This window comes from Hyperoodon ampullatus (genome assembly GCF_949752795.1).
Source record: "Hyperoodon ampullatus genome assembly, chromosome: 17".
NCBI lineage: Eukaryota > Metazoa > Chordata > Mammalia > Artiodactyla > Ziphiidae > Hyperoodon > Hyperoodon ampullatus.
The window spans coordinates 42,598,182-42,624,397 of record NC_136930.1 but is presented as its reverse complement, the minus strand read 5'-3'; the positions used below and the strand labels follow the sequence as shown (position 1 = coordinate 42,624,397).

At 36.2% G+C, this 26,216-nt stretch overlaps 1 protein-coding gene across 5 annotated transcripts in view; it reads right to left on the bottom strand.

The window, feature by feature from the left end:
• VPS13B (vacuolar protein sorting 13 homolog B) overlaps positions 1-26,216 on the bottom strand; it is a gene marked incomplete at both ends in the record, with an annotated part of 778,321 nt that overhangs the window by 213,361 nt on the left and 538,744 nt on the right. For all 5 annotated transcript variants that reach the window (XM_079722541.1, XM_079722545.1, XM_079722542.1 and 2 more), the window contains 2 exons: positions 4,129-4,266; positions 25,256-25,943. In XM_079722541.1, coding sequence (XP_079578667.1) covers positions 4,129-4,266; positions 25,256-25,943 — 826 coding nt within the window. The remainder of the gene's footprint in view (positions 1-4,128; positions 4,267-25,255; positions 25,944-26,216) is intronic.

Sequence of the window (26,216 nt, the reverse complement as noted above, 5' to 3'; positions counted from 1 at the left end):
CAGGGAGCTCAAATATTTTTGTAAATGACCCTGAGTTAATTAGAAAAATCTGCACCCTTCCCAGTTCTTCTTCTCATGTGTCAGCTCTCATTAAATTAAAAAAAAAAATCATTTCCAAGTTAAGAAATCCTATAGTTAACAAAACTGGGATCAAGTGGGCACATTCCTAAGTTTCTGTATGATGTCACACTAAGCAGTTCACAGCTGAATTTGAATTTGCAAGAAGTATGAATTAGTTTTCAATAGAAGACATATCTGATCTAATGGTAATTTTTTTCTCTATCGGCTAACTGTGCTGGGAACAGGTGGCCCTGCTTTCAATTATGGCGGGCTAGCATGCCAGTGTGAGGCCTGGATTAGTTCACCTTCTCACGGGGAATTTTCCTCGGTTGGGAATGGATTTATTATGGCTTCACACATGGAATAGAGCTCATGTCAGCTGAGGGCAGTGACACATCATATGATTCAAATTAACCTGCTGTGGACTGTTCCGCGGGGCTTAGATTGTGTATTAAAATGACGACATTTAAAAAACAGCTTGAAAGAAACCAGGATTGCTGCACTGCAATGGTTCCAATTTGTTCCAACTAATCTATCACCTGCTGGAGATATTGTTCTGCTGGGTTTCTGGTAGCTGCTGTTTTCCAGGTTTCTCCAAGCCACTGACCTTGCTAATGGGTAGTACAGTTGTTGCCTCTGAAGGAAGGAGGTCGGGGTTGGGAGAGCTTTGAAGGAGTTTTTGATGTAGAAGGTGGGACCTACCATTTGCTCTAAGGTACTATTAACTGAACAGAGGAAATCAGGGAATACTCAAGAACACTGAAGTATTTTTTCCAAAAACAGATGCTAAAGAGCAGCATATGCATCACCTTGTTTAGATAAAATAATCCCTGGAAAAAACATCTGACAGGCTGAATTCAAAAGCTGTTAAGTTTGCACCTTTATGAAGAAAATTTCAGGTTGGGTAGTTATAATCAGTATTTCCTCTACTCTTCAGCATCATAACTTTTATTGTTACTGAAACCTTAATTCAAGAGCAAGAAAAGAAGAAATGAAAATATACTATTTTAGAGATGTAGCATTGTAGCATAAAGCATTCTTTGGGAATGATACTTAAATAAGATGTGCATATAGATTAAACAATAAAACAAACAATCTTTTGGTATCAAAAGATTCTTAACGATAATACCGCATAAAACTTAGAAGCATTATTTTCAATATTAAAAAAAAGGCCTTTTTATTTTTTAAGGGAGGAGAATAGTATTGGGGAATATTATAAAGCTGAAGTTTGTTCCCCCAGTCTTAGCATAAATAATATTGCTCTTAATATACTATTACGTAAAATCTGGAAAAAAATATTTTTCTTGAGTTGCCAAAAATCTATAAAATAATACATTCCTACAGCAAGAAATGCTTTATTATGTCCTGTTATTCCTATTGATCTCTCAGTTAATATAGTGTAGCTGTATAGTGAGAGAATACAACTATGTTATGTAATAACATCTACTTACATACTTTATATGACAAATTGTTTAAGGAATTTTTTGTCTAAGATAGTAAATTCTGGAGTAGTTCAAGGCTGTTAGGTTAATGTTCTAGTGGAATCCCACAGAACTGACATATCATTCAAAGTAATCTTCCCTCAAATAATTTATGAAAGAAAAGTGCTCTTGGTTAAAATGTTTTAAGACTTTGAAGAACTTAAACCATTTATTGGACATTGTATTTGATTTTTCATAATAAAAGTACCATTTAAAAAACCATTCATCATTGTTTGCATCATCCCCCTCTCCTGTGCCACAAAATATCTGCAGTTTGAGTCTCAGTAATTGTTATTGATGGTATTAAGAAAATCATATATATATATATATATTTTATTAATATATGAGTCAAATAAAATCTTGGTACAAAATGTGTTATCCCCAGATCAACAGTATCCATTTCACCTGGGAGCTTGTTAGAAATGTAGAATTTCATCCCTATTAAGTCACATTTTCATTTAACCAGCTCCCCAGAGATGCTCAAATGCACACTCCAGTTTGAGAAGCATGGCTGTAAAATAACTATTTCAATTCATTAATTTAAAAGTTTGAATCTCCAGATATATTATCACTATTATTGAATGGGCATAAAATTAGAAATGGCATATATGTAGTTTCCTGTTTTAAGAAGTATAAGAAATACAAAAGTACAACTGTTGTAAAAATCGCACTTCTGCTACATAGTCACATTGAATGACAGAATGATAAACATATAATTTTTCATTTGTTCATTGACATTTCTCTTAAAGTTCAATTTATTTGGTAGCCATGAAAATATGGTACACAATTTACCACTGACTTGAAGATCCCATCCCTTTTACAAACAAATCAATCAAATGTAAACTAGAAGGGAACTTTCTAGCCAAAAGGTGAAAGACTGTGCCTGAAAGCAAAAGAAATCTGACACTAAAAGAGAGAAAAAAGAAGTAAATGCACGTTTCCCTGTCACTTGTCCATGAACTACCCTTATGTTCTTACCCTATTTCATTCATTCTAGTATGTTCAATCTTTTGCCCTGCAACTGATGCAGTAAGAAAGCACTGTATCATAGCTTAAATAGCATATATTTTTTCTTTTCCTTAGTGGTATGCAAAATGTTTTTTCCTACAATTGATGGTTGCTTGAATTCAATGAAATACGGTACTTCACACTCACTAACCAAGCATGAGGACTCACACTCCTCTCAATCATTCAGCTCACCCCAACGGATTCTTCCAACTTTAATGACTCCCTTAGCCTTATCATCAGCATCTTTACTTCCTTTGAGTCTTTAAAACCACAGCTAGATACTAATGATTAGAACTAGTTCTTCATATTCCTCCTACACCTTTTAAATTCCAGCACTGGAGGAACATGCTTAAGAAGAACTAAGCCAGAGTGAAAGGGCCAACTGAGGTGGTTTCAGGCTCTTTCTATTCCAGACGTGATGATGGGCCACCTTCTCTATCTGTAGTCATAGATCGTAAGTGCACCAGCATGCACACAAACTGAATCAGGTCCACAGGGGGATAGTTTTCAATCATCAAAATTCATGCCTTGCAGAGTACTGCTAGAGATCTTAAGACAGTGTAACACCATTGTTTTAAATTCGTAATGAAGAAACTAGTATTCTTTTAATGACTAACAGGTTCTGCAGCACTGTAAATATAAGATAACAAAAGGGAAACTGAAGGTAGGAATTACTGTTAAATAAATAGCTAAGATCTCACGGAGGTAAGGGAGGAGTAACAAAGAAAAGAGAAGGAGGAACATGAGAAGGAAGAAGAAATAGAGCAGGAAAAAGAAAGAGGAGGAGGAGGAGATGGAGAAGAAAGAAAAAAATCTTTAGTTATGCTAAAATTAGTGCAGTATAAAAGTGATCTAGGTCTTTGGAGTCATAAAGACCGGAGTTTGAATGGCTCCTCTGCTACCATGATCTTGGGCAATTTACTTCATTTTTCTAAGTCTTAGCTTCCTTATTCATAAAATAGGGATAATTATAGGGCCTACTTCTTGGGTTTATACAAGTATGTAAAGCACTTAGTACCTGAGACATAAGAAGCACTCAATACCTTTTGATATCTATATCTACCTATTTAAAATTGAGTGTTAATATATCCCAAGCACTTTGCTAAGCATTTGAAATAAGTGTATTTATCTATCTAATCCAATCTACTTATGTATATTATCTTACGTATGTATGTCATGTATCCTATCCACCTATCCATCCATCCACCCACCAACCCATCTATCCACCCATCATCTATTTTATTCTCTTCATTTACAGGTAAGGAAACTGAGGCACAGGAGATTAGATAACTGCCTAAGGTCCCACGATTAGTAGAAAAGGTAGAAATAAAATCTTGAGTCTTTGGCTTCCAGTCAATTATTTTTTAATTGATAACTACTTTTTGTCGGACTAAAGTTAATTTTTAATGTATATTAATATTTGCCTTTTGATCTCTAGAATGGGCAGCCTGAGAAGAGTACACTTCTGGAAGACAAATGAATTACTCATTTCTGGTAAGGAATGTCAAGATTGTTAACAGACCCTATGTACACGTTAAAAGACTCATATGAAAAAAAGTTTAAATTACAACTTTCTTACCTGGTCCATTAAGAAAATCTTTAATTTGTAGCATTACAAGTGAAGGTGGAATACCACTTTTGCTGTCTATTTCTCCAGGTACTGTCTGCAACCAAACTGTGCAGTAATCAAGGGCTTCAGGCAAAGTCTTCCCAGGATCTGAAGAGGCAAAATTAAAATTTAAAATGTCAATTACAACACAAACATCAATTTTGGTGTAAGAGTTTCAGCTGATAAGCAAGAGAAAAAAAAGGTTAAAATATTGTATGTAACCTTCATTAATGCATTTGTTTGTATACATTCAGTGCACAAATACTTGTATGAAGAAAGAGACGCTCTCTCTCTTCAGGTAGAATGACGAAACCATGTTTTCCAGAACCAGGCCAAAGAGGAAAAGATATTTCAAATCTTAACTCATATCATCTTTGAGTGAAGGTAAAGTTTCTGTACTCTGAGCTGCTGACTGTTAACAATTGAATAGATTTTTTTTTTAATGGGATGTTGGAAACAAGTTGAAGAAAAAAAGGGCAACCTTTTCAGCTTAAAAAGAGGCATATACATGTTCAAAGATGCAGTGGATTAGTACTACTTAGGGGTTATTTGATCTGTTTCAGAGTTTTACTGACATTACAATCACTTTTACTGCTAGGCTTTTGAAGTTAACTTCAGTAGCTTTCCCATAACCTTCTTAAATGATAAAATTGGTCAATCTTTTAATAGTTCCAATTATGACTAAAAGTTGACTTTTTTCAGTTTTGACTTTTTCTATTCAATACTGTGTATTTTAAACTTTTTTTAAAGGTTAATATTGTATATATTTTTTAAGGTTTCATTCAGCTATTGGTGATGGCAAATGGAATTAGCTTTTTAATGCTTGGCAATCCAGAGTTTTTATTGAAATAGCTCTTTAAATAAAAACAACTGCTGTGTCTTGGCATACAATACAGTAGGCTTTTAAAAATCTTCTAAATATTCACAGTTTTTCTTTAGTTTCAGGATTGTTTTACTCTCTGGGTTTTAATGGCCTCTGAATGTCAATTTTATAGGGATGTTCTTGCCATAGAGTCCATCTATTCCATTTTCAGTTGATTTGAAATGTGTTATTAAAGTGTTATTTATTTTAGTTTTTATTGATTGGATTGCTTTCAAGAATAGCATTTACATACTGTGTATTATATTCAACATATGGTTACATAGTATTACTGTCATATGTGAACCGGGCATATAAATTCTGCCTTGGAATTTGTATTTCTTGACCTTATCATGTGATCCTTATGAAATTTGGCACATATGAACCTTTATGTGATTTCAAAGAAAATACTGAAAGCAATTGATCGTGACGTTAGATCTATGTGGTAAAGATCAAACACTAAGGTAGTGCATTCTTCTCTTTTTATATGATCAGTGAATTTAAAGCAGTGAGAACATGCATAGTAGATCCATTACATAGTAACACCATACTATTCTGTCTTTCAAATATAATGGTCAAGTCTGGTGAAAGGATGGCAAAAAGTCTGTTGCTGGTAGGATCTATAATCAGTTTGTAGGTACTATGTAACCTGCCAGGACCTGAGGGTCTATTTCTAGGTTTCAGCTATGTAGCCATCATCAAGAAGAAGCCATTGTTATCAAATAAATAATACTGTGCCAGACCTATATGAGAAGACATAATTCTTCATTTTGAAGATGATACAATCTAGAGAGAGAACAATGATCTAATGGAGAAAACAGATATAAGTGATGTAGCTAAATAAATAATGAACAGACATGAATTAAACTGATATAGAAATATTAATATGATGTGTAAAAAAACTGGCAAGTAAAACAGGATGATAAGTAAAACAATTTATAAAAATTACATATTCAAACTTGTATGGCAGAAAAGGATATCATGAATATATAAAGAGTTCGTATAATCAATATAGATACTAATAGAAAAATGGGTTGAGGATAGAATAAGCACCTATTTAATGAAGAAAATAAATAATGAGTAAAGAAAAACAGATGGCATAAAAACAGTTAAAAATATAAACATTAAGAGATAGTACATCTTAGCAATAATCAAAGGAAAAAATCTTTAAAAATAAGTAGAATTTTCTACCTATCAGGCCAAGACTAAAAAAATTGATAAAGCCTATGTCACACACACACACACACACAAATTCACTGTAGAACTGTTCATCATAGCAAAAAGTAGAAAACACCTTAGATGTCCATCAACAGATTGTTTAAATACAAAATGATAATCCATACAATGTTTAAAAGAATCAAAAACATTTATATGTAATTGACATAGTAAGACAGCCATTTTATATTGTTAATAGTAAATAACAAAGCAGGTTGAGTATTTTTTCATTTATTGACCATTTAGGATTCTTCTAAAAATAAGTATTCATTTTTCTACTGGGCTCTTTTTCTTACTAATTTGTAGGAGCTCCTTATATATTACAGGTGTTAATGATTTGTTTGCAATGTGTAGCAAATGTTTTCTCTTGGTATGTTAGTTGCCTTTTAACTATATCCTGATGCTTTTTGCATGCATACTTTTTTCTTAATAGATGTGGTAAAAAATTATTAACATATCTTATGGATTTATCCCTAGGTTGATTATATATTTTCCTATAGTTTCTTGAAGCATTTTAAAAATTTTATTTTTGGGCTTCCCTGGTGGCACAGTGGTTGAAATAAATAAAACTAAATATCTATCTATAGATAAATGGTAAAATAAAGTATGACTACATTGTGAATACTGCATAGAATACTATGCTGCTGATAAAAAGAAGAGAGTGAATCTGATGTACTGATATAGAAAAGCTTTAAACTGTCTTGTTAAGTGAATAAAACAAAGAAACAGATCACCAGCTTTAGTAAATTCAAAAGTAAAAGGCATATCTGCATACATACATACATACATACACACATATCTATATATACTTTTTATTCTACTGGAAGACAATCATCTTTAGGATGATCCTAGGCACAAACTGATATATGGACCTATAATTTATTGGGAGCTGAAGAAAAATAGGACTACATACCAAACATTTACAAAAATTAAAATAAGAAAAACACACTTCAAAGGATATTTGATTCCTACCTTCATCAAGGTATAGACTGGGGGAGCAGCAAATTCTGATGATGTGAATGAGAGTTTTCCAAGTAGGGGAGATGGGTTTTATGCAGGTTGCAGTGTAAAGCTAAAGGGCCTTGCCATCTGGCACCCAGCACAGGAGTCTGCACTGGGGCAATTAAAGAGGAATGGGACTTAATAGAGTCAGAATAAACAATCTAGCAATAGTAGAAAGCAGAATAGGAACTACGAATTAAAAAAAAAATGTAGGGCTTCCCTGGTGGCGCAGTGGTTGAGAGTCCACCTGCTGATGCAGGGGACACGGGTTCGTGCCCCGGTCCGGGAAGATCCCACATGCAACGGAGCAGCTAGGCCCGTGAGCCATGGCCACTGAGCCTGCGCGTCCGGAGCCTGTGCTCCACAATGGGAGAGGCCACAACAGTGAGAGGCCCACATACCACAAAAAAAAAAAAAAAAAAAAAAAAAAGTAAAAGTCTAGGAAAGGTATCCAAGGAAGTAAAAATTTCAATGACTATTTCCCAACAAAGTTTTACTGGTCTAATGATATTATTGGTTTAATATTATTACACCCCTGGTTTAAAAAGTACAGCTGCATTTAGAGGGCTGCTAGAAGAAGAGAATAACTGAAATTAAGAACATTGAGGATAATACAGGTTCATGGTTGATGAATACTGAATGTATGACAGGGCTGATGGCTACTCTCCTAGTTTTGGCTAAAATCTCTACTCTGGATATGCCTGTAGTCACTGTGGTGAGGTGAAGCAGCAGTAGTAGCAGAAACATATGTCAGAATCCCAGAGAATAGCTCAGGTTTGTAAGTCACGATTTAGTCCCTCTTGCTCTAATGGCTAGATGATGTGGGGCATGACTTCTAGACTTCCTGAACTGTCTTCAATTTAGCTTCTCCTGAATTCCATCATCAGACCTAGAAAATAGGACTCATATTACACATTCCTTGAGGTCAATATAGTTGGAAAAGCACCAGATAAACCAAGATTAAAGGAGCCTGTGAATATAATACAAATGGAGTGACAAATAGGGATGACTTTTTCATACTGGAAGCTCCTTTAGACTTTGCCAGTTTTCTTCTTCATACTCAGCGAACACCTATTTATTTAAGTACAGGAAGCTCTCAAAAGAATAAGCTCCTGCTGATGTTGATGAGCACGTTTACATTTATGCTGTTGTCCCTGAGCCTAAGAAACAGGAGAAAGCCATATCTTATCAGGAGTAACAGAGTGTGGGAAATGGGCCAGAACAAATGACAAACTGCTCACAGCCATAAATCTTGTTCAAAGTCAGTTAGAATTCACTTCAGTGAGACATTGGTATTGACAAAGTTATTTGTTTTTCTTCTGGGTTGACCTGGACTCCAAAATAAAATACTTCATCATATCATGTCACAAAGAACACTCAAAGGGAAGATTCAGAGTCTCAAGTCCACTCCCAGATGGAGTAAGGTACTCTTGGCTTTTACAGAGACTTGATTCAGATTATATTCTTTGTGCTGGTAGATTACTTTGCTCTTCTTCACAAAACTTTCATTTCACTTAACTGCTTGGGAGGTCTTCCTCTGACTCTGATAAAGTGATTTTTGTAGTGCTGCTCATTATTGTTATTTTTTAACCCTTAGCAGATATTCACAGAGTTAAGTATGTCTTTGCTTAACATTTGAATTATATAAAATATAACATGACTCATGTGGCCAACTCAAAATGAAACTTTAAAAATGGACTTGTTTATTTTCTTTGCAATCGTCTACTTACAAAAAATTTATTTTCCAAGCTCATATAGAACAGCTGAGTGCTGAAGATTTTGTAAGCTTCCTGATTACTCTGCTTTGTTCTACTATGTGGCAGGATATTTCTTTTTCATAACTGAATTCATAAGCTGAATTTTTGGAAAGGTCCCAATGAGGAGACATTTTCCCACAGATTTCAGTGAGAATTTCCTCATTTTAAGATTGACATAATACTGAACATATAATGAAGTCCAGTTACTTTTATACCAGATACTTCTGTCTAGTTAATTTTATACAAGATACTTCTTTTTTTTTGCCATGAGTAAAAACTTTGAATTTTAAAAAGCTTTGTGTTATAAGAATCTCTTTATTTGAAAGTTAAATATCTGTTATAAAAAGAACTAGAGTGAGACTCCAAACCAGCATCATTTTCTTCCTCATTTTCCCCCTCCCTTCTGTGACAGTTACTTTTACCAACCACAGGTTTACAATGGAGTTGATAATGCATACCTGCTTCTCCTTTCTCTTGGCTATTTCTGTGCTCAAGAAGACCTCTAACAAGTGAATTGGTTAGAGAAGGGCCGCAGGAGAAATTAGCCCAACAGTTATTTTCCCTGAAAGTTCCAGGCAACGTTTTCACGGAGGAAGATGTAAGTAACTATAGTCATAATAATGTTTTTGACTCTTCGATTCAATTTTCTCATGATACCCTTGGTCTTTTACATTCTACGGAAGACGAATGCTAACTTAAATATGGAGCAACGTCAAGGGGACAAAATTTTCCCATGATCTAGAGTTCTTGGAAAAAAATATTATTAATTGAAATTTGGGGACAAATCCTGAAAAATAGACTTTTGATTAATTGGGTTTTGATGTACCTCACTTTAAGCATGTTTTCTTCAGTAAGCAAATAATTTGTCATCTTATTCCTGGTATTAGCTTCTTGCTGTATTAATGTAATCCTGTTGCTGCTTGCCATCCTGGCTAAACAAATCTTTCTCGATATTATCAACAACTTTTTTTTTTTTTTTTTTTTTTTTTTTTTGCGGTACGCCGGCCTCTCACTGTTGTGGCCTCTCCCGTTGTGGAGCACAGGCTCCGGACGCGCAGGCTCAGCGGCCATGGCTCACGGGCCCGGCCGCTCCGCTGCATGTGGGATCTTCCCGGACCGGGGCACAAACCTGTGTCCCCTGCATCGGCAGGTCGACTCTCAACCACTGCGCCACCAGGGGAGCCCCTATCAACAACTTTTGAAATTATATCATGCTTTTTCAATCCTACGGATGCTAATATTAGCATTACTGATGATATATAATTAAAATTAATGTGTTCCCTAAACTATTACTGTAGATTTAATTTCAGCAACTTTTGGCTTTGATGCCATATTGCACTGAGTTTTCTTTCTCCTCACCTCCTCCCCGCCTCCCCCAGCACTGAGTTTCCTTTCTCGAGATTTACTTGTCTCCATTTTACCCATTCCAGAAAGTTCGAAAGGATCTACTGTTTCGTTTTTTAAAAGAAAAACAGACTATATATTTTATCCACTTTTAAAAAAGTTTTCAATGACCTGTTATTATTAGTCACAAGCATACTGAAGTCTGTCATAGGTAATGAGCCCAGGCCTATCCCAGGCTGCCACAGAACCAAAGTGGCATCTATGGCTGCTTAGGGAGATTGGTTCTCTTTGGCCTGAGGTATCCAGAGCTGTCATGTTTATGAAAGAGCATTTAAGTAACTTTTGATTAACTCTTGAGGGACAACTGACAGGTGATAAGATACTGTCACATGCAAGAGGTTTGTGAAATAGTTTATCACTGGCCCAGGACTTACTGAACAAAGACTTTCTTTCATGGAGCTTTCTAACATTTTGTTCTATAGATGAGTTTATATCACTTTATAACACAGGAAAAAATGTAGGGTAATGAAAGAACATGAACTCTGGAGGTACACAAATCTGGGTATAAATCCTGACTCCTTAAACTGGGTAAATTTAATTTTAACTTCCTTGAGTCCCAGTTTGTTTCCAAAATGGGGATAATAAACTAAATTGTGGGGATGTTGAGAATATTATATTAGATAATATACGTAAGTGGTTTGTATGGGACATGTCATGGTAGGAGTTCAATAAACAGTTACTATTTTGTTTCTTAAGCACAAACTCAAAACAAAATAGTAGTATGTGTGTGGTGTATCTTTCAAGTGTCTATTCTTCTACCCTTTTTGTTTTTGTTTTTTTTTAATTTTGAAAAATCTTTATCACTTATCTAAAATCAGAGGAATATAATATAAAAGGTAAAAAATAAAAAGCTTTGTTTATTAGTGGAAATTACACTCAATTTTGATCTTCGAAGCCAGTAAACTTCTTTATATTTAACTTTTAAAATAATAATTATTGAGGTTTGAAATACTAGTCAACCTATTTTACTTCCCTATCAAACACTTTTGGCTAAGGAGAAATTATACACCTGACAACTTCTCTGCATTTTGGTTCTGATAATTATCAGAATTACATTCTCACCTTCTTTCTCATCCTTTAGAAATACTTGGCCTACATATGAGTCAAGGATGTAAATAATCTGCAAGCCAAAGGTGACTCCTTTCCATTTTCTAAACTAGAACTTAGAGACTCCTTTTACAAAAGTATCTAAGTATATCAACCTTCATACAAAGAAGAGATTGAAGTGACACTTTAAAATAATTTATAAGTAAACATGGTGAGTCCATCAGGATTTCAATTTCGCGGGGCTTTCTTTTTTAAGGAAGATCAAGAAGAGTTCATAACTAGCCAGAGTAGGGAGGGAGAAAATACCTAAAGAGGAATTAGGGTAATAGGCAAAGGCTTGGAGATTCCCTACTTTCCCTTCCGCTTTCTGACTTCATTGACAAGATGTTCCTAGATGATTCTTTAGCTGAATCCTTTTATAACCAGCCAAGAATACACAAAGGTTTTCCTTAACAGAAATTGAATAAAATTTAAAGGAAAGCACTTGGGGAGGGTCTATTGTACTAAATCAATTTGCCTCTATCTATGAAATTGATATGGTTACAGCTCCCAAGGGCCTCTTTCAGAAGCCATGGTTGTACTTGGTTTTGGTATGCTCAAAAATGGTTGGAAGAATAACTCCCTGCAATGAGTGGTTACTTTCAGAATAGTCACCTTCCAACTACTGGACATGTAAAAGGCAAAGCTACAGGTTTGCTGAGTTTCTTATGTTTTTCTGTATTTATTTTATGATTCTTAGTTTAATGGCTATCTTATTATTTTTTAATGTAGCCACAGAAGCAAATGTAGTCCATGAGGGACTTCCCTGGTGGTGCAGTGGTTAAGGAATCCACCTGCGAATGAAGGGGACACAGGTTTGATCCCTGGTCCAGGAAGATCCCACATGCCGTGGAGCAACTAAGCCCGTGCCCCACAACTACTGAGCCCATGCACCTAGAGCCCATGCTCTGCAACAAGAGAAGCCACCGCAATGAGAAGCCTGCACACAGAAATGAAGAGTAGCCCCGTGCACAGCAATGAAGACCCAATGCAGCCAAGAATAAATAAATAAAGTTAAAAAAAAATGCAGTCCATGAAGCCTCTACAATACCTGAAAATTAAATCATGGAGGAACCTAGATCCATAAAACACAGTAACAATGCAATGTTATAACAGCAAAATCAACCAAGAAACCAGTTCTAAACTGCTATGGATGCAAGGTCAGTGCCACTGTCTCCTTGTCGATATCTAGGCATTTGACTAACTCCTTAAGTGTTTTTTCACCTCATAAGATGTGACAGGAAGGGGAAGAGGAGATTTCCTGGTTTGAAATCCCAAGACTGGAGCCCATAGGAAGAGAAAGAGGAAAAGATTAAAATGGCTGCTGGCATGTGTTATCATCAGTGTCCACTGGTTCTTATTTTTAGAACCAAATCTTCCATATCTTGCTAGAAGAAAGTGCATTCTTTCTACTTAATGATGCTAATCAGCAGATAATGTGAAATATCATTTCAATGAATTATTTTTATTTTCTAGGCTGTTCTGTGTTGTTCCTGATCCCTTTCCTATTTTGTTACTTTCATGTTAAATTCTAATGTGGGTTTCAGATTTTTTTTTTTTTTTTTTTTTGTTGCTGTACGTGGGCCTCTCACTGTTGTGGCGTCTTCTGTTGCGGAGCACAGGCTCCGGACGCGCAGGCTCAGCGGCCATGGCTTACGGGCCCAGCCGCTCCGCGGCATGTGGGATCTTCCCAGACCGGGGCACGAACGCACGTCCCCTGCATCGGCAGGCGGACTCTCAACCACTGCGCCACCAGGGAAGCCCCCAGATATTTTATATGACATCTGATTCAAATTCAGAACAAGGAAAGCAAGGGTGCTATCCAGTCAAAAAAATGTAGTCAAATAAATTCAGGGATGATCAACTTAATCCCAACTGTAAGTCTCTGCTCTAAGTCTGGGTTTTTTAACATTGAAAGCCAATCCAGTGGCTATAAATGATTCCTCCCACTTTTCCTTCACTTTGAGTAAATGTTGATGACTAAAATTGGTGTTAAAAAGGGCCAGGACACTAATCTTTTTATCATGTCCAAAAAGGAAAGTCTATTAAACTCTCCCTTCTACTGCTAATAACTATTGAAGTCCCAACTTATAGCTGAATATTTCATAGTTCCAAGGTATTTCATAAATATTATTTCATTTGGAGCTCAGACTAAACCATTAACCTACAAAGACCAGATATTATTATAAAGGTATACCTTGTTTTATTGCACTTTGCTTTATTGTGCTTTGCAGATATTGAATCTTTTACAGATTGAAGGTTTGTGGCAACTCTGTGTTGAGCAAGTTGATTGGTGCCATTTTTCCAAAAGCATTTGCTCACTTTGTGTCATCACATTTTGGTAAGCTCCCAATATTTCAAAATTTTTTATTATTATATTTGTTATGGTGATCTGTGATCAGTGATCTTTGATGTTACTATTGTAATTGTTTTAGGGCACCACAAACCATGCCTATATAAGATAATGAACTTAATCCATAAGTGTTGTATGTGCTCTGACTGCTCCACTGACGGGCCATTCCCCTGTCTCTCTCCCTCTCCTCAGGCCCCCCTATTCCCTGAGATACAACAATATCGAAATTAGGCCAATTAATAACCCTACAGTGGTCTCTGAGTATTCAAGCGAAAGGAAGTGTTGCACATCTCTCACTTTAAATCAAAAGCTAGAGATGATTAAACTTAGTGAGGAAGGCACATTAAAAGCCCAGACAGGCCGAAACCTAGGCCTCTTGCACCAGTTAGCCAAGTTGTAAGTGCAAAGGAAAAGTTCTTGAAGGAAACTCAAAGTGCTACTTCAGTGAACACATAAATGATAAGAAAGTGAAACAGCCTTATTGCTGATATGGAGAAAGTTTTAGTGGTCTGGATAGATGATCAAACCAAGCCAAAGCCAAATCCAGAGCAAGGCCCTAATTCTCTTTAGTTATATATAAAGGGTGAAAGAGGTGAGGAAACTGCAGAAGAAAAGTTTGAAGCTAGCAGAGGTTGGATCATGAGGTTTAAGGAAAGAGACCATCTCTGTAACATAACAAGGTGAAGCAACAAGTGCTAATGTAGAAGCTGTAGTAAGTCATCCAGAAGATCTAGCTAAAATAAGTAATGAAGGTAGCTACACTAAACAACAGATTTTCAATGCAGACGAAACAGCCTTATATTGGAAGAAAATGCCGTCTAGGACTTTCATAGCTAAAGAGGAGAAGTCAATGCCTGACTTCAAAGCTTCAAAGGACAGGCTGATTCTCTTATTAGGGGCCAATGCAGCTGGTGACTTGAAATTGAAGCCAATGCTCATTTACCACTCTGAAAATCCTAGGGCCCTTGAGAATTACACTAAATCTACTCTGCCTGTGCTCTATAAATGGAACAAAGCCTGGATGACAGCACATCTGTTTACAACATGGTTTCCTGAATATTTTAAGCCCACTGTTGAGACCTATTGCTTAGAAAAAAAGATTGCTTTCAAAACATTACTGCTCACTGACAATGCACCTGGTTACCCAGGAGTTCTGATGGAGACGTACAATGAGATCAATGTTGTTTTCATGCCTGCTAACACAACATCCATTCTGTAGACCATGGATCAAGGAGTAATTTCAACTTTCAAGTTTTATTATTTAAGAAACACATTTTGTAAGGCTATAACTGCCATAGATAGTGAGTCCTCTGATGGATCTGGGCAAAGTAAATTAAAACCTTCTGGAAAGGATACACCATTCTAGATGCCATTAAGAACATTTGTGATTCATGGGAAGAGGCCAAAATATCAACATTAACAGGAGTTGGGAAGAAGTTGATTCCAATCCTCATGGATGACTCTGAGGGGTTCAAGACTTCAGTGGAGGAAGTAATTGCAGATGTGGTGGCAAAAGCAAGAGAACTAGAAATAGAAGTGGAGCCTGAAGATGTGACTAAATTGCTGCAATCTCATGATAAAATTTTAATGGATGGGGAGTTTCTTCTTATGGATGAGCAAAAAAGTGGTTTCTTGAGATGGAATCTACTCCTGGTGAAGATGCCATGGAGACTGTTGAAATGACAACAAGGGGCTTAGAATATTACACAAACTTAGTTGATAAGGCAGCAGCAGGGTTTGAGAGGATTGACTCCAATTTTGAAAGAAGATCTACTGTGGGTAAAATGCTATCAAGCAGCATTGCATGCTACAGAGAAATCGTGAAAGGAAGAGCCAATCAACGTGGCAAACTTCATCATTACCTTATGTAAAGATACTGCAACAGCCACCCAAATCTTTAACAATCACTATCCTGATCAACACAGAGGCAAGACCCCACACCAGCAAAAAGATTAGAACTTGCTAAAGGCTCAGATGATGGTTAGCATTTTTAGCAATAAAGTATTTTTCAAGTAAGGCATGTACATTGTGTTTTAGATATAATGCTATTGCATACTTAACAGACTACACTACAGTGTGGACATAACTTTTATATGCACTGGGAAACCAAAAAATTCTTGTGATTTGTTTTACAGCAATATCTGCTTTATTGTGGTGGTTCTAGAACTGCACTCACAATATCTCTGAGGTATGCCTGTACCTATTTTAGAGATAAACACTAAGAAATTTAGTTATTTGCATGAAAGAGCCTTGGCATTAGAGCCACGACTAAAAGTCAAAATTTCTGATTTCCACTCCCAAACCCTTCCCCATACATAAATCCCCCCCCACTGGCTGGGTCACTTCTTATTTAACTTTCTCACCACAACTCTCCCTGAGTGATGTACTAGAGTGCCTCCCATTTAAAAGACCTACTTACTCGCTGAGTCCTGTCAAAGCAATAATTTCATTTCACATTACTACTGGCCAGCAAGAAACGTTCCTAGCAGCTAAATTTTCAGATAAATGTTCAAGTTGTGATCATTATGACATTAAAGTCACAGGTTAATTCTAAGCCTTTCCAGGGACATTAGCAAAACTGTTAATTCTAAAGAGACATGTAATTCAATCCTTCTCTTAAAGTCACAAGAACTAAATGAAATCAAGATATGATTTATGAGGTGTTAGAAGCCAGTTTATGATTTTCTAACTGTTGGTTTACTTAAACGTCTTCAGCACATTTTCTGCAGACCTATTCATGAAAGAGTAAAGAAGCCAATTATTATAACTGAAAATTTGCAAACTACACAATATCTATAATGGCACTGAAATGACATGAATTTTTTTTTTGGCGGATTACAACCCCTATTTTAAACTCAGCCTAAACATATTAACAATGATGAAAAAAGCAACAACCACCATAACATTAACAATTCATTGAGCTCTATGCTGCACACTTAGCTAAGAGCTTCATATACATCGTTTAATGCTCGCAGAAACCCCAGGAGGTTGCTACCAGTATATCCCCATATTAAAGATAAGGAACTGAGGCTTAGCGAGGTTAAATAACTTGTCCAAGGTCACACAGCTGTATGTAGCAGAGCAGGGATAAGAACTCACGACTAACTCTAAATCTTGACCTCTAAATGAACTCTATTCCATGTTTGCCTCTTAATTGAACCTGAAGCCGTATCTGTAACATTTATAAAACTATAAAATGAAGTAAGTGTCCCATACTAGAGGTATCATGACATGGGTGTTTCTAAACTACACAGAAGTTGTGTCATAACCTGCTTTTTTAGAAAGATAAGTTCTAATCAACCGTAATTTCTGTATTTTAGTTTAGTTGATGTTTGAAAAATTACAATAAGATAAAAAGGTTGCAAGAGGGCAGAAGCAATTGTTTTCAAATTAGTTTGTTAGTCCCTAGCACCCATTAACGAGTAATAAGATGACTGTGTACTGAGGGAGCAGTGGGTGGGGGTAGTGAAATCCCTCAGAATGGTTCAACTCCTTCACAATTGACCAGATGGCACAGTCATTTCTTCAAAAACAAACAAAAAGCCCCAAACAAACAAGAACAAAAATGACTTTTTGAGGCTGCCTTGGGCTGCATAGTCAAGATATGAGGCAATTTCAAATCTGGACTCCATTACCTTAAACAAAACAAATACCAATTTTTAAATATTTATAAACACAACTAATACGATTATGTTAAAACAACTACATACATCTTTATTTAAATGAGAATTGCCAATAATACAGCTGCTACATGTAAAGGTGCTGGCAGAAGATCTCATTTCTGTTAGAGGTTGCTCCAAGTTAGAAGGGCATGGAAAAAGGCCATTATTTTAATATTTTAAAGAGAAACCTGTTAACTCACAGATATACTATCTACTTGGACTAGATGGAAAATCATTTATAGGTTATTAGTATTAATAGTCATAAAAGAAATTGAAGTTGATAATTCATACTTCAAATAATTTGCCATTTTTTTAAATTACGGAGAGTAACATGAAACACTTTCAAGTATAGCTGGTACAATTTAAGATCACTAAATTATGCAGACTGGGGACTATATTTTATTAATGACACTTTCAAAATCATAAGCAATTCTCATCATTCTTATTGCACTTCACGTTTCTAAAATAGATGTAGATATAGGTATACATAAAGATTCCATTTTATTCTGGGTAGCATCCCATGTAGAATTAGGTTTTTTAATATATATGTGTATAAATGGTCTTATAAGATACACACATATGTCTATATAGTCACATGTGCTGAGAAGGCAGATTGACATGAGGAACAATGAGTTTCACAGCATTTCCTCTTCTAACTTGATTTTATAATATATGAAAGAATATCCCTAAGGAGCACATTGAGAGAACACTATTACCACCCTCTGAGTATTTGGGTATGTTCTTTGCTTAATGGTGACATGGGCAGAATCAAGTTAATGCTGACAACTCCCTGGGAGCAGTAATTATTCATTACAATATATTTAACTGATCTGTGCTTATAGATGTAAAGATATTAAAGTATCACTTTTGGAGGAAATCCTGTATTAAGTTTCTCAGAAAACCATGCCTCCACTAATGGACCAGAAAATATTTTTATTATCTTAAAATTGCAGGATTTCTGCTGCCAGCCAAAATTGAAATAAGCTCAGTACAGCCCATCTCCCATGCTGCTTAAATTAAAAACTCAAGAAAAAAGACAAAACACAAATACCTGACGACTCTCAAAAGTAAACAAGAGCAATGCAGACTGGGGAGGGGAGTTAAACTTGCAGATATGACCCAATAGTGGTGAATTTTCCATTTTGTTTTGTTTCAGTTTTCCTCTTTTTCCTTATAACTTTGACTTGAGAGTGAGTCCTAAATTGTGGTGCACAGTGATGGCAGCAACAGCCGAAAGTCCATCAGAAACCCTGTCTGGAAGATAAAACCCCTGTTTTCAATACTGTTGGGGAAACCAGCTGCTTTTTATTTTTCTTTTTTCTCTCCTAGTTTTGCCCCAAGGGTGGGCTGTGTGTGTGTGTGTGTGTGTGTGTGTAAAGCTGTACAATGCAGTGGCTGTGCTGTGGTGGCAGTGACACAAGCATTTAAGATATTATGGAAGAATTACAACTGTGTTTCATGAGGTAAAGGTAAACATGCTTGAAATAAATGGAAATATACAAGTTCTCAGAAGAGAAACAGAAACTACAAAAAAATAACCTAATGGAAATATTAAAACAGAAAAATCCAATAGAAATTATCCAATATGAAGAACAGAGAGGAAAAAAGAAAGAACAGTGAATGGAGTCTCGGGGATCTGAAGAGCAATGTAAAAAAGCTTAACTTTGGAGTCCCCAAAGGAGAGTAGGAAGATTGGTACAGAAAAATGTCTAAAGAAAGAATAGCCAAAAATTCCTAAATTTAGTTAAAAAAAAATTTACAGAGTCAAGAAACTCAGAGAACCTCCAACAGGATAAATTTAAAGAAATCAAGTCCAGACACATCATATAATAAATCTCAGGAAACCAAAGATAAAGAAAAAAATCTTGAAAGCAACTACAGGAAAACAACACATTACATATATGGAAACAATGATTGGAATTACCATGAACTTCTCATCACAAACCACAGAGGATAGAAGAGAGTGGAACAATATCACTGAAGTGCTGAAAGAAATGTCAACCTAGAATTCTATATCCATCAAGAATATCATTCAGGAATGAGAGACAGAGAAAATAATACTCCCAGATAATGGAAAACTAAGAGAATTTGTTGCTACAGGTCTGCTCTAAAAGAAATGCTAAAGAAGTTCTTAATGCTGAAGGAAAATATACCAGAGGAAAACCCGGAACTTTAGGAATGAAGGAGGAGCTCTGGACATGGTAAATTCCTGGGAGAAATATAAAATATACTAGTTTTTTCCTCTTTAGTTCTTTAAAATATGTAAGATTATTGAAACAAAGGTCAAAATCTTATCTGGTAGCATTTTCAGTATGTATAGATGTAATATATATGATAATTATAACATAAATAGGGAAAGGTAAAGAGACCTTTATGATTGTAAGGCTTTTACATTTTCTTGGAATGTTAAAATATTACCACTAACTAGACTGACTGTGAAAGATTAAGCATATATATTGGAAACGTCAGAGCAACCACTAAAATACATTACAAAGACACACAGCCAAAAAGCAAATAGATAAACAGAATACTAAAAATTATTCTGAATTGCAGCTAGGGAAAAATCTATTACTACTAAAAAAATAAAAAATAAAAAATAAAATGAAGAGTAGTCCTATTTCATTCCTCAAAATCCTAGCAGTTTTCCTTAAGCCATCCCATACAAATGATACTAAGCTTTTCTAAATTGTTTCTCCAGAAGTAGAACTTACAGTACTTACTTAACTCTTACTTAACTTCAAGCGTTTCACAAGCTCTCCATGTCATGAAGATCCATATCCTGTGAAACGTTCATCATTAGCTATAATAAGTATAATTACTAAATGATGAGAGATGCCTGAAGGCCGAAACTGGGTCTTATTACTGGTTCCTCAGCATCTTGAATATGTCTGATAAATAGCCAGTGTTCAAATAGAAAAAATGAATGACTATTCCCAAAGATTGCCTGAGTTTAGAAATGAAGGCACAATAGGGATCAGAAGTTCATACTAAAATAATGTCAAGTTGATTGTCTAAAAGAGGAGGGTGTGATTTTAAAAACCATGCTGATTAATTTAAAATAGTTACCTTGAGCTATAACACTATATTCCAAAAATGCTCAAAGGATTTTTAGTATTTGCTTTCAGGGTCTTCACTGCAATCTCTTGAATATGTCAAATAAAATCACATCTTCATAATTTAATGTTAAAAGTACTTCCATCTTTTTAGAATTACCCAGAGCCATGCTTAAACAATGAATGAAGTCAGTGATCAAATGGCTCTTACCATTTTTATGATCCTAATGAATTACAGAATCAAAACCTCTGAGATGACCAGGGCCTTAGAGGTCTCCTATGTATGAATTCTTTTGTAACATTCTTATTGGTTCCCTCATTAATTAATGAGTTAAGTAAAATCTTTGACATGTTCATTTTGTATTTATATAAGAATTATGGGGCTTCCCTGGTGGCGCAGTGGTTGAGAGTCCGCCTGCCGATGCAGGGGACACGGGTTCGTGCCCCAGTCCGGGAAGGTCCCACATGCCGCGGAGCAGCTAGGCCCGTGAGCCATGGCCACTGAGCCTACACGTCTGGAGCCCGTGCCACAACAGTGAGAGGCCCGTGTACCACAAAAAAAAAAAAAAAAAAAAAAAAGAATTATGATTTTTTTGAAAATTATCTTCTGAACATGATAAGTGTTTTGAAGGAGTGACACAAAATTCTTTGTTTACTTTTTGTTCCATATGATTTCCACACAAAGTAACATTAGCACATATAATAATAGTTTGACTTTCACATAAAACAGTAAACAATTACAAGCTGTTGTGCTAAAAGTTTTTTTACAATCAAATGTTTCTGTCCTCTTAAAAAAGAAAACCCATTATCTCCATAACAACCTCTGGCGCATCTGAAATGCTGAAATTGGGTGATCACTGAACTAACTGCACATATATGCTAAAACTGCTACTGGTTGGCTGCCACTTGAGTTACCTTACAAAAAAGGATTAATTTTAGAAACAAGAGAGAAAGTATGAACACTACAGAAAGACATAACATGTTTCTTCTTTCATTTTTAACTTATGATGCCTTTAACCTTTCCCTGACCTTTCTTAGAAAGTTAGCTGCCTGGTGATACCCCTTTTTGTCCCTCCAATTAAGACATTGCCAATAGTCCTTCACTTCAGAATCCAGAAATGCAACTGGCCACTTCCACCTTACTCCTTCTCTTCCCCATGAATGTTAGTGTTACGGTTATTCATATTTTTCTCTTTTTTCTTACCCACATGGTTACTATTTCAAAGCTTCAAAAGAATCCTGGACATGGAACACTGCTTTCTTCAGGATTAAAAGCGCTACATGAAGCGTTTCTGGATGACTAAATTGGTAATGGAATTTGGATAGTTCATTCAAGTGGACCAATTTAAAATAGAAATTCCTCAAATCAGTTTTTGAAAAATAACTTCATGAATATTTAATAAAATTTATGTATTTAAGTATTGAATAAACTAATTTGTGTTCCACTAGAATATCAAAAGAAAACTTGCATCTTTAAAACAAGTCAAAATAAATTGTAATCTGATAGGGTAGTGGCTTACAGATGTCAACTTCCTGAGGCCAAAGCTAGTTTAAATATTTTTAGAAAGGTAAGTATGGGGAGACAAATTCCAAATTACAGAATGATGAAACTTTAGATCTGGAATGAGCCTTGTTGGTATCTTTTATAACCATCACATTTTACACATAAGGAAACAGAAACCCAAAGAAGTGAACTGCCAGGCTAAGATCACTCTGTAATTAACAGGAACAATTAAATCCCAGGCTTTCTGCTTCCTAATTTAGTAATCTTTCTACTATATATTGATATTAATAACTAAAGCAGTAGCAGCAAACATTTATGAGGGCCTACTACTTGCTAGACTCGATGCTAAGTACTTTCATTAATTATCTCTTTTTGATTTCATAATCGCCCTATGAAATAGATAGGTACACGTCTCTTAAGTGACAGAGTTAGAATTTCAACTCAGGTTTGTCATTTACCAAGAGAGGCTGTACTGTGTAGTCACATCATGGACACATATATGCAAACTCACCAGTTAAAACAAAGAAAGGGAACCGTTTGCATAGTCTGGAGAGGGACAATGGAGGTTGACTGACAACTGCAATTCACATTCTTCTCTCCTCTCCATGGAGCCATACAGGTTGAGAGACTCAGAAGTCCAAAAAATCTTGGTTTTGTATTTTAGCTCTGTTTATTGCTAAGTCTGTAATCTTGGACAAGTTACTTCTCCAAACTTTAGTTTCTTTTTATGTAAGATGGGAACATATTTCCCACAGAGTTGTTATGAGGATTAAGTGAGATAATGCATTTAAAGCAGTTAGTACAATGCCTGGCACAGACTGAATACTCAATAATTGCTAGCTGTACATTTTTTTTAGCCATTGTATTTTAACTATTTGTTTTCTGACAAATTTCTCCAAATCACTAAATTCATTTTAAAGAAACATGCTAACTTATGACTCTATTAGCATAGTGTAAATGTCCAAGAAGATGCTTTTTGTGTAAGGAAAGGCATCCACAAGAATATTATGTAAAGGATGCTCCTTAGGAGGTATGTAAGACTTTTTCCTCCCATAGGTAAATCCCCTATACTCAGTCTGGCCCATAACCTTCATCCTAAGCTTCATCTACTGAAATTGGGTTCCACATTGGTCTATGCACAAGGATGTTTTTTTAAACAAAAAATACTTTATTATTTCAACCTAGGAACCAGTTATAATTCAAATGTACACCTTTGCTATGAGCCCTGATAACTCTGCTGAACTTAGTATCTTTTAGTAGAAGCTGCTAAAGCCACCCACCCATAAAGCAACTGCAGCTGAAAGCACTTAAGGAGAGGCTTGGAATTAACTTTTATTCTCCCAATCCTACACCTACTTTTTGCCAATGCTAAGCAGACACCCAAACAGGTATCAGGTCTACAGGCATGAGTCCTTGAATCATATAACATCAACTACTTCAGCACTTCTCCCATCTCCAGTGACCTGAAGTCCCATTATATTATAGGCACTCAGTAAATGAGAACACGTTTGAAGAAGGGAGGCAGTGGTGGCCGGTAAATGTTTAACATCTGGCTCTCAGAGTAGGACAGCTGATTGACAGCATTTGCCAATAACTGTGGTGTAAATATTCTCACTATGGCGATTTAAACTACCAGTGGTTTAACAACTGTCTTTCAAAGTTCCTAAAAATTTAACAATCAGCTCTTTTGAGCCAGTATGAGCCAGCACCAGCACATCAATGGAGAGAGGGCCAGCAGGCAGCCTAAGAGGTAACCCTACGATTTTCCTCCTTAGCAACTGGCCAGTTACCACTTTCTAAAGTAGAGGACTTGAACTATACCTCAGCAAGAGCCAAGGGCTCCTTTGAACCTACTTCCTTGGGCTGAATCCTGACCCTCACACCTGCTACCTACTCTCCAGGAGCCTGCTGTGTAAAATGATTCTCCTTAATGCCAAGAATGAACCAGCCTGACTTCCAGATTGGACAAATTCTCCAGATACCTCACTGCTGGCGTCCATCTGCTACATGGGACCACCTGAGAACAATAAAATGCCTGAATTATACCTGGGCTTGCTAGGGCCCTCTTCCAATACTGGATCTTAAGACAATCCAGCTACCCTCTCTGGTAGTCTTTCCCGCCAAATCTCTAATTCTACATTAACTCAGGGAAAAGGTCTCTGTAACTTCTTTGGCCCTGTTTTCATTAGCTCTTGTAACTTAACAGCCCATACGTCTTAAATCTGAACCCCTGATCACTTTCCTAGTCTCAACAGGCAACAAGCTTCAGAAGTTCAAAATAATTATTATAATATATGACACTCTCTGGTTATAAGGAAGGTTTGGATGGGGCAAGAAGAGCCAGCTGGCCAACACCACTGATAAATGCGCTTGTTGTAGATGTATAAAATCTTTTTTTTTTTTAAAAGGAAGTAGCATTTAAAATTTATTTATTTATGGCTGCGTTGGGTCTTTGTTGCTGTGTGTGGGCTTTCATTGCGGCGGCTTCTCTTGTCACAGACCACAGGCCCTAGGCGCGTGGGCTTCAGTAGTTGTGGCTCATGGGCTCTAGAGCACAGGCTCAGTAGTTGTGGCACACGGGCTTAGGTGCTCTGCGGCATGTGGGATCATCCCGGACCAGGGCTCGAACCCGTGTCCCCTGCATTGGCAGGTGGATTCTTAACCACTGCGCCACCAGGGAAGCCCAGATGTATAAAATCTTTAGGTCATCTTACTTTATTGATAAACCTTCTCAAATACACTTAATATTACGCTGTTACAGCAAAATGATTAGGGCAAAAGAATACCAAAACAATAAACTTCATTTTCTACAGTTTTTCTTTTTTTACCTGAACAGCTGCATTGACATGGAAAGCATACCTATGGGCTATTAATATGAAAAAAACACTTTGCTTCCTAATCACTGGAAATTGTTAAGCATTTCAATAGGCCAGAAAGAGCCCCTGTTTCATTCAGTTCCTGAAAAAAACTTCAGAGGCACAGTAAGAACACCAAGGCTAAAAACCCTGTTACATTTCAAACATTTACTTAAACATGATTCAGCTGTGGGACATGAACTTTACATATTTACATATTCTGTAGAGAAAAGAAGTCTTGTCTGGTCTGCCAGCTGTTTTCTGCTTGATCAATATTCAAAGTTTGGGACTAAAACTTAGTATGCAGTAGTAGTGATTAGCACCCCAGTAAATTTGAAGGCTCTTACCTGTACATTTGTAATCAGAGGCCACTCCTTTAAGCACAGCATCGAAAATGGATATTTCCACTCGCTGCTTTCTGTGGTGACAACTCAGAAGCAAAGAAGGCTGGGACACAATAAAGTACAAAAAAGGTTCTAGCTGCAGGTCACCAGTTCCTCTTCGTCCAGGTTGCCGAACGATAGTTATGCCAAGCGCTTGTCTAGCAGATGACCTTGTGGATGCATGCAGACTTTCCAGAGAGATGACCCCTATTTTTTTCCCTGAAGGAAAAGATACGTTGCTGCTTAAGAGATCTTCTGCTGTAACCATGGAAATACATGCCTGGCTGGGCTTAGTGATGTCTGAATCAACTTCTGGGAGATTTAATGAACTCTTGCCTGTTTTTTCATTATCCTTTTGTTCTTGCGATTTTGATTTGGGCAAGGCCATACAGGAATAGGTCATTAGTGAGATTCTACTTGCAGTAATAAATATGTCAAAAGGAATAAAATTTAGATTTTTTACAATTGATGACTGGCGTGAGGGACGGGCAATGCGATGCTGACTGGTACCACTGTGCTGCTCTATTTGTACGATTCTGATTTTAACACTGTCACTGCCAATTCCACTATCCTGAGCACCACTGTACCGAGATGAGGTATCAGCCATGGTTCCATCATATGTATCCATTTTTTTCTGTTCTTGCTTAGAGATCTGTAAGGAAAAATAATAAAATATTTTAAACTAGTTATATTCCAAGTGTTACTATATAAATGTTATAGAAACATGTTAAAAATGGGTCTAGTATAACTGAGAGTAATCATAAAAAGAAACTAGGCGCTCTTTCAAAAAAATTATTCATATTAAAATGCCAAGCCAATACTTAGGATAAACATCAAATGTGCATTTCTATCATTAAAATATATTTTTCAGAGGAATTCCCTGGCGGTCCAGTGGTTAGGGCTCTGTGCTTTCACTGCAGAGGGC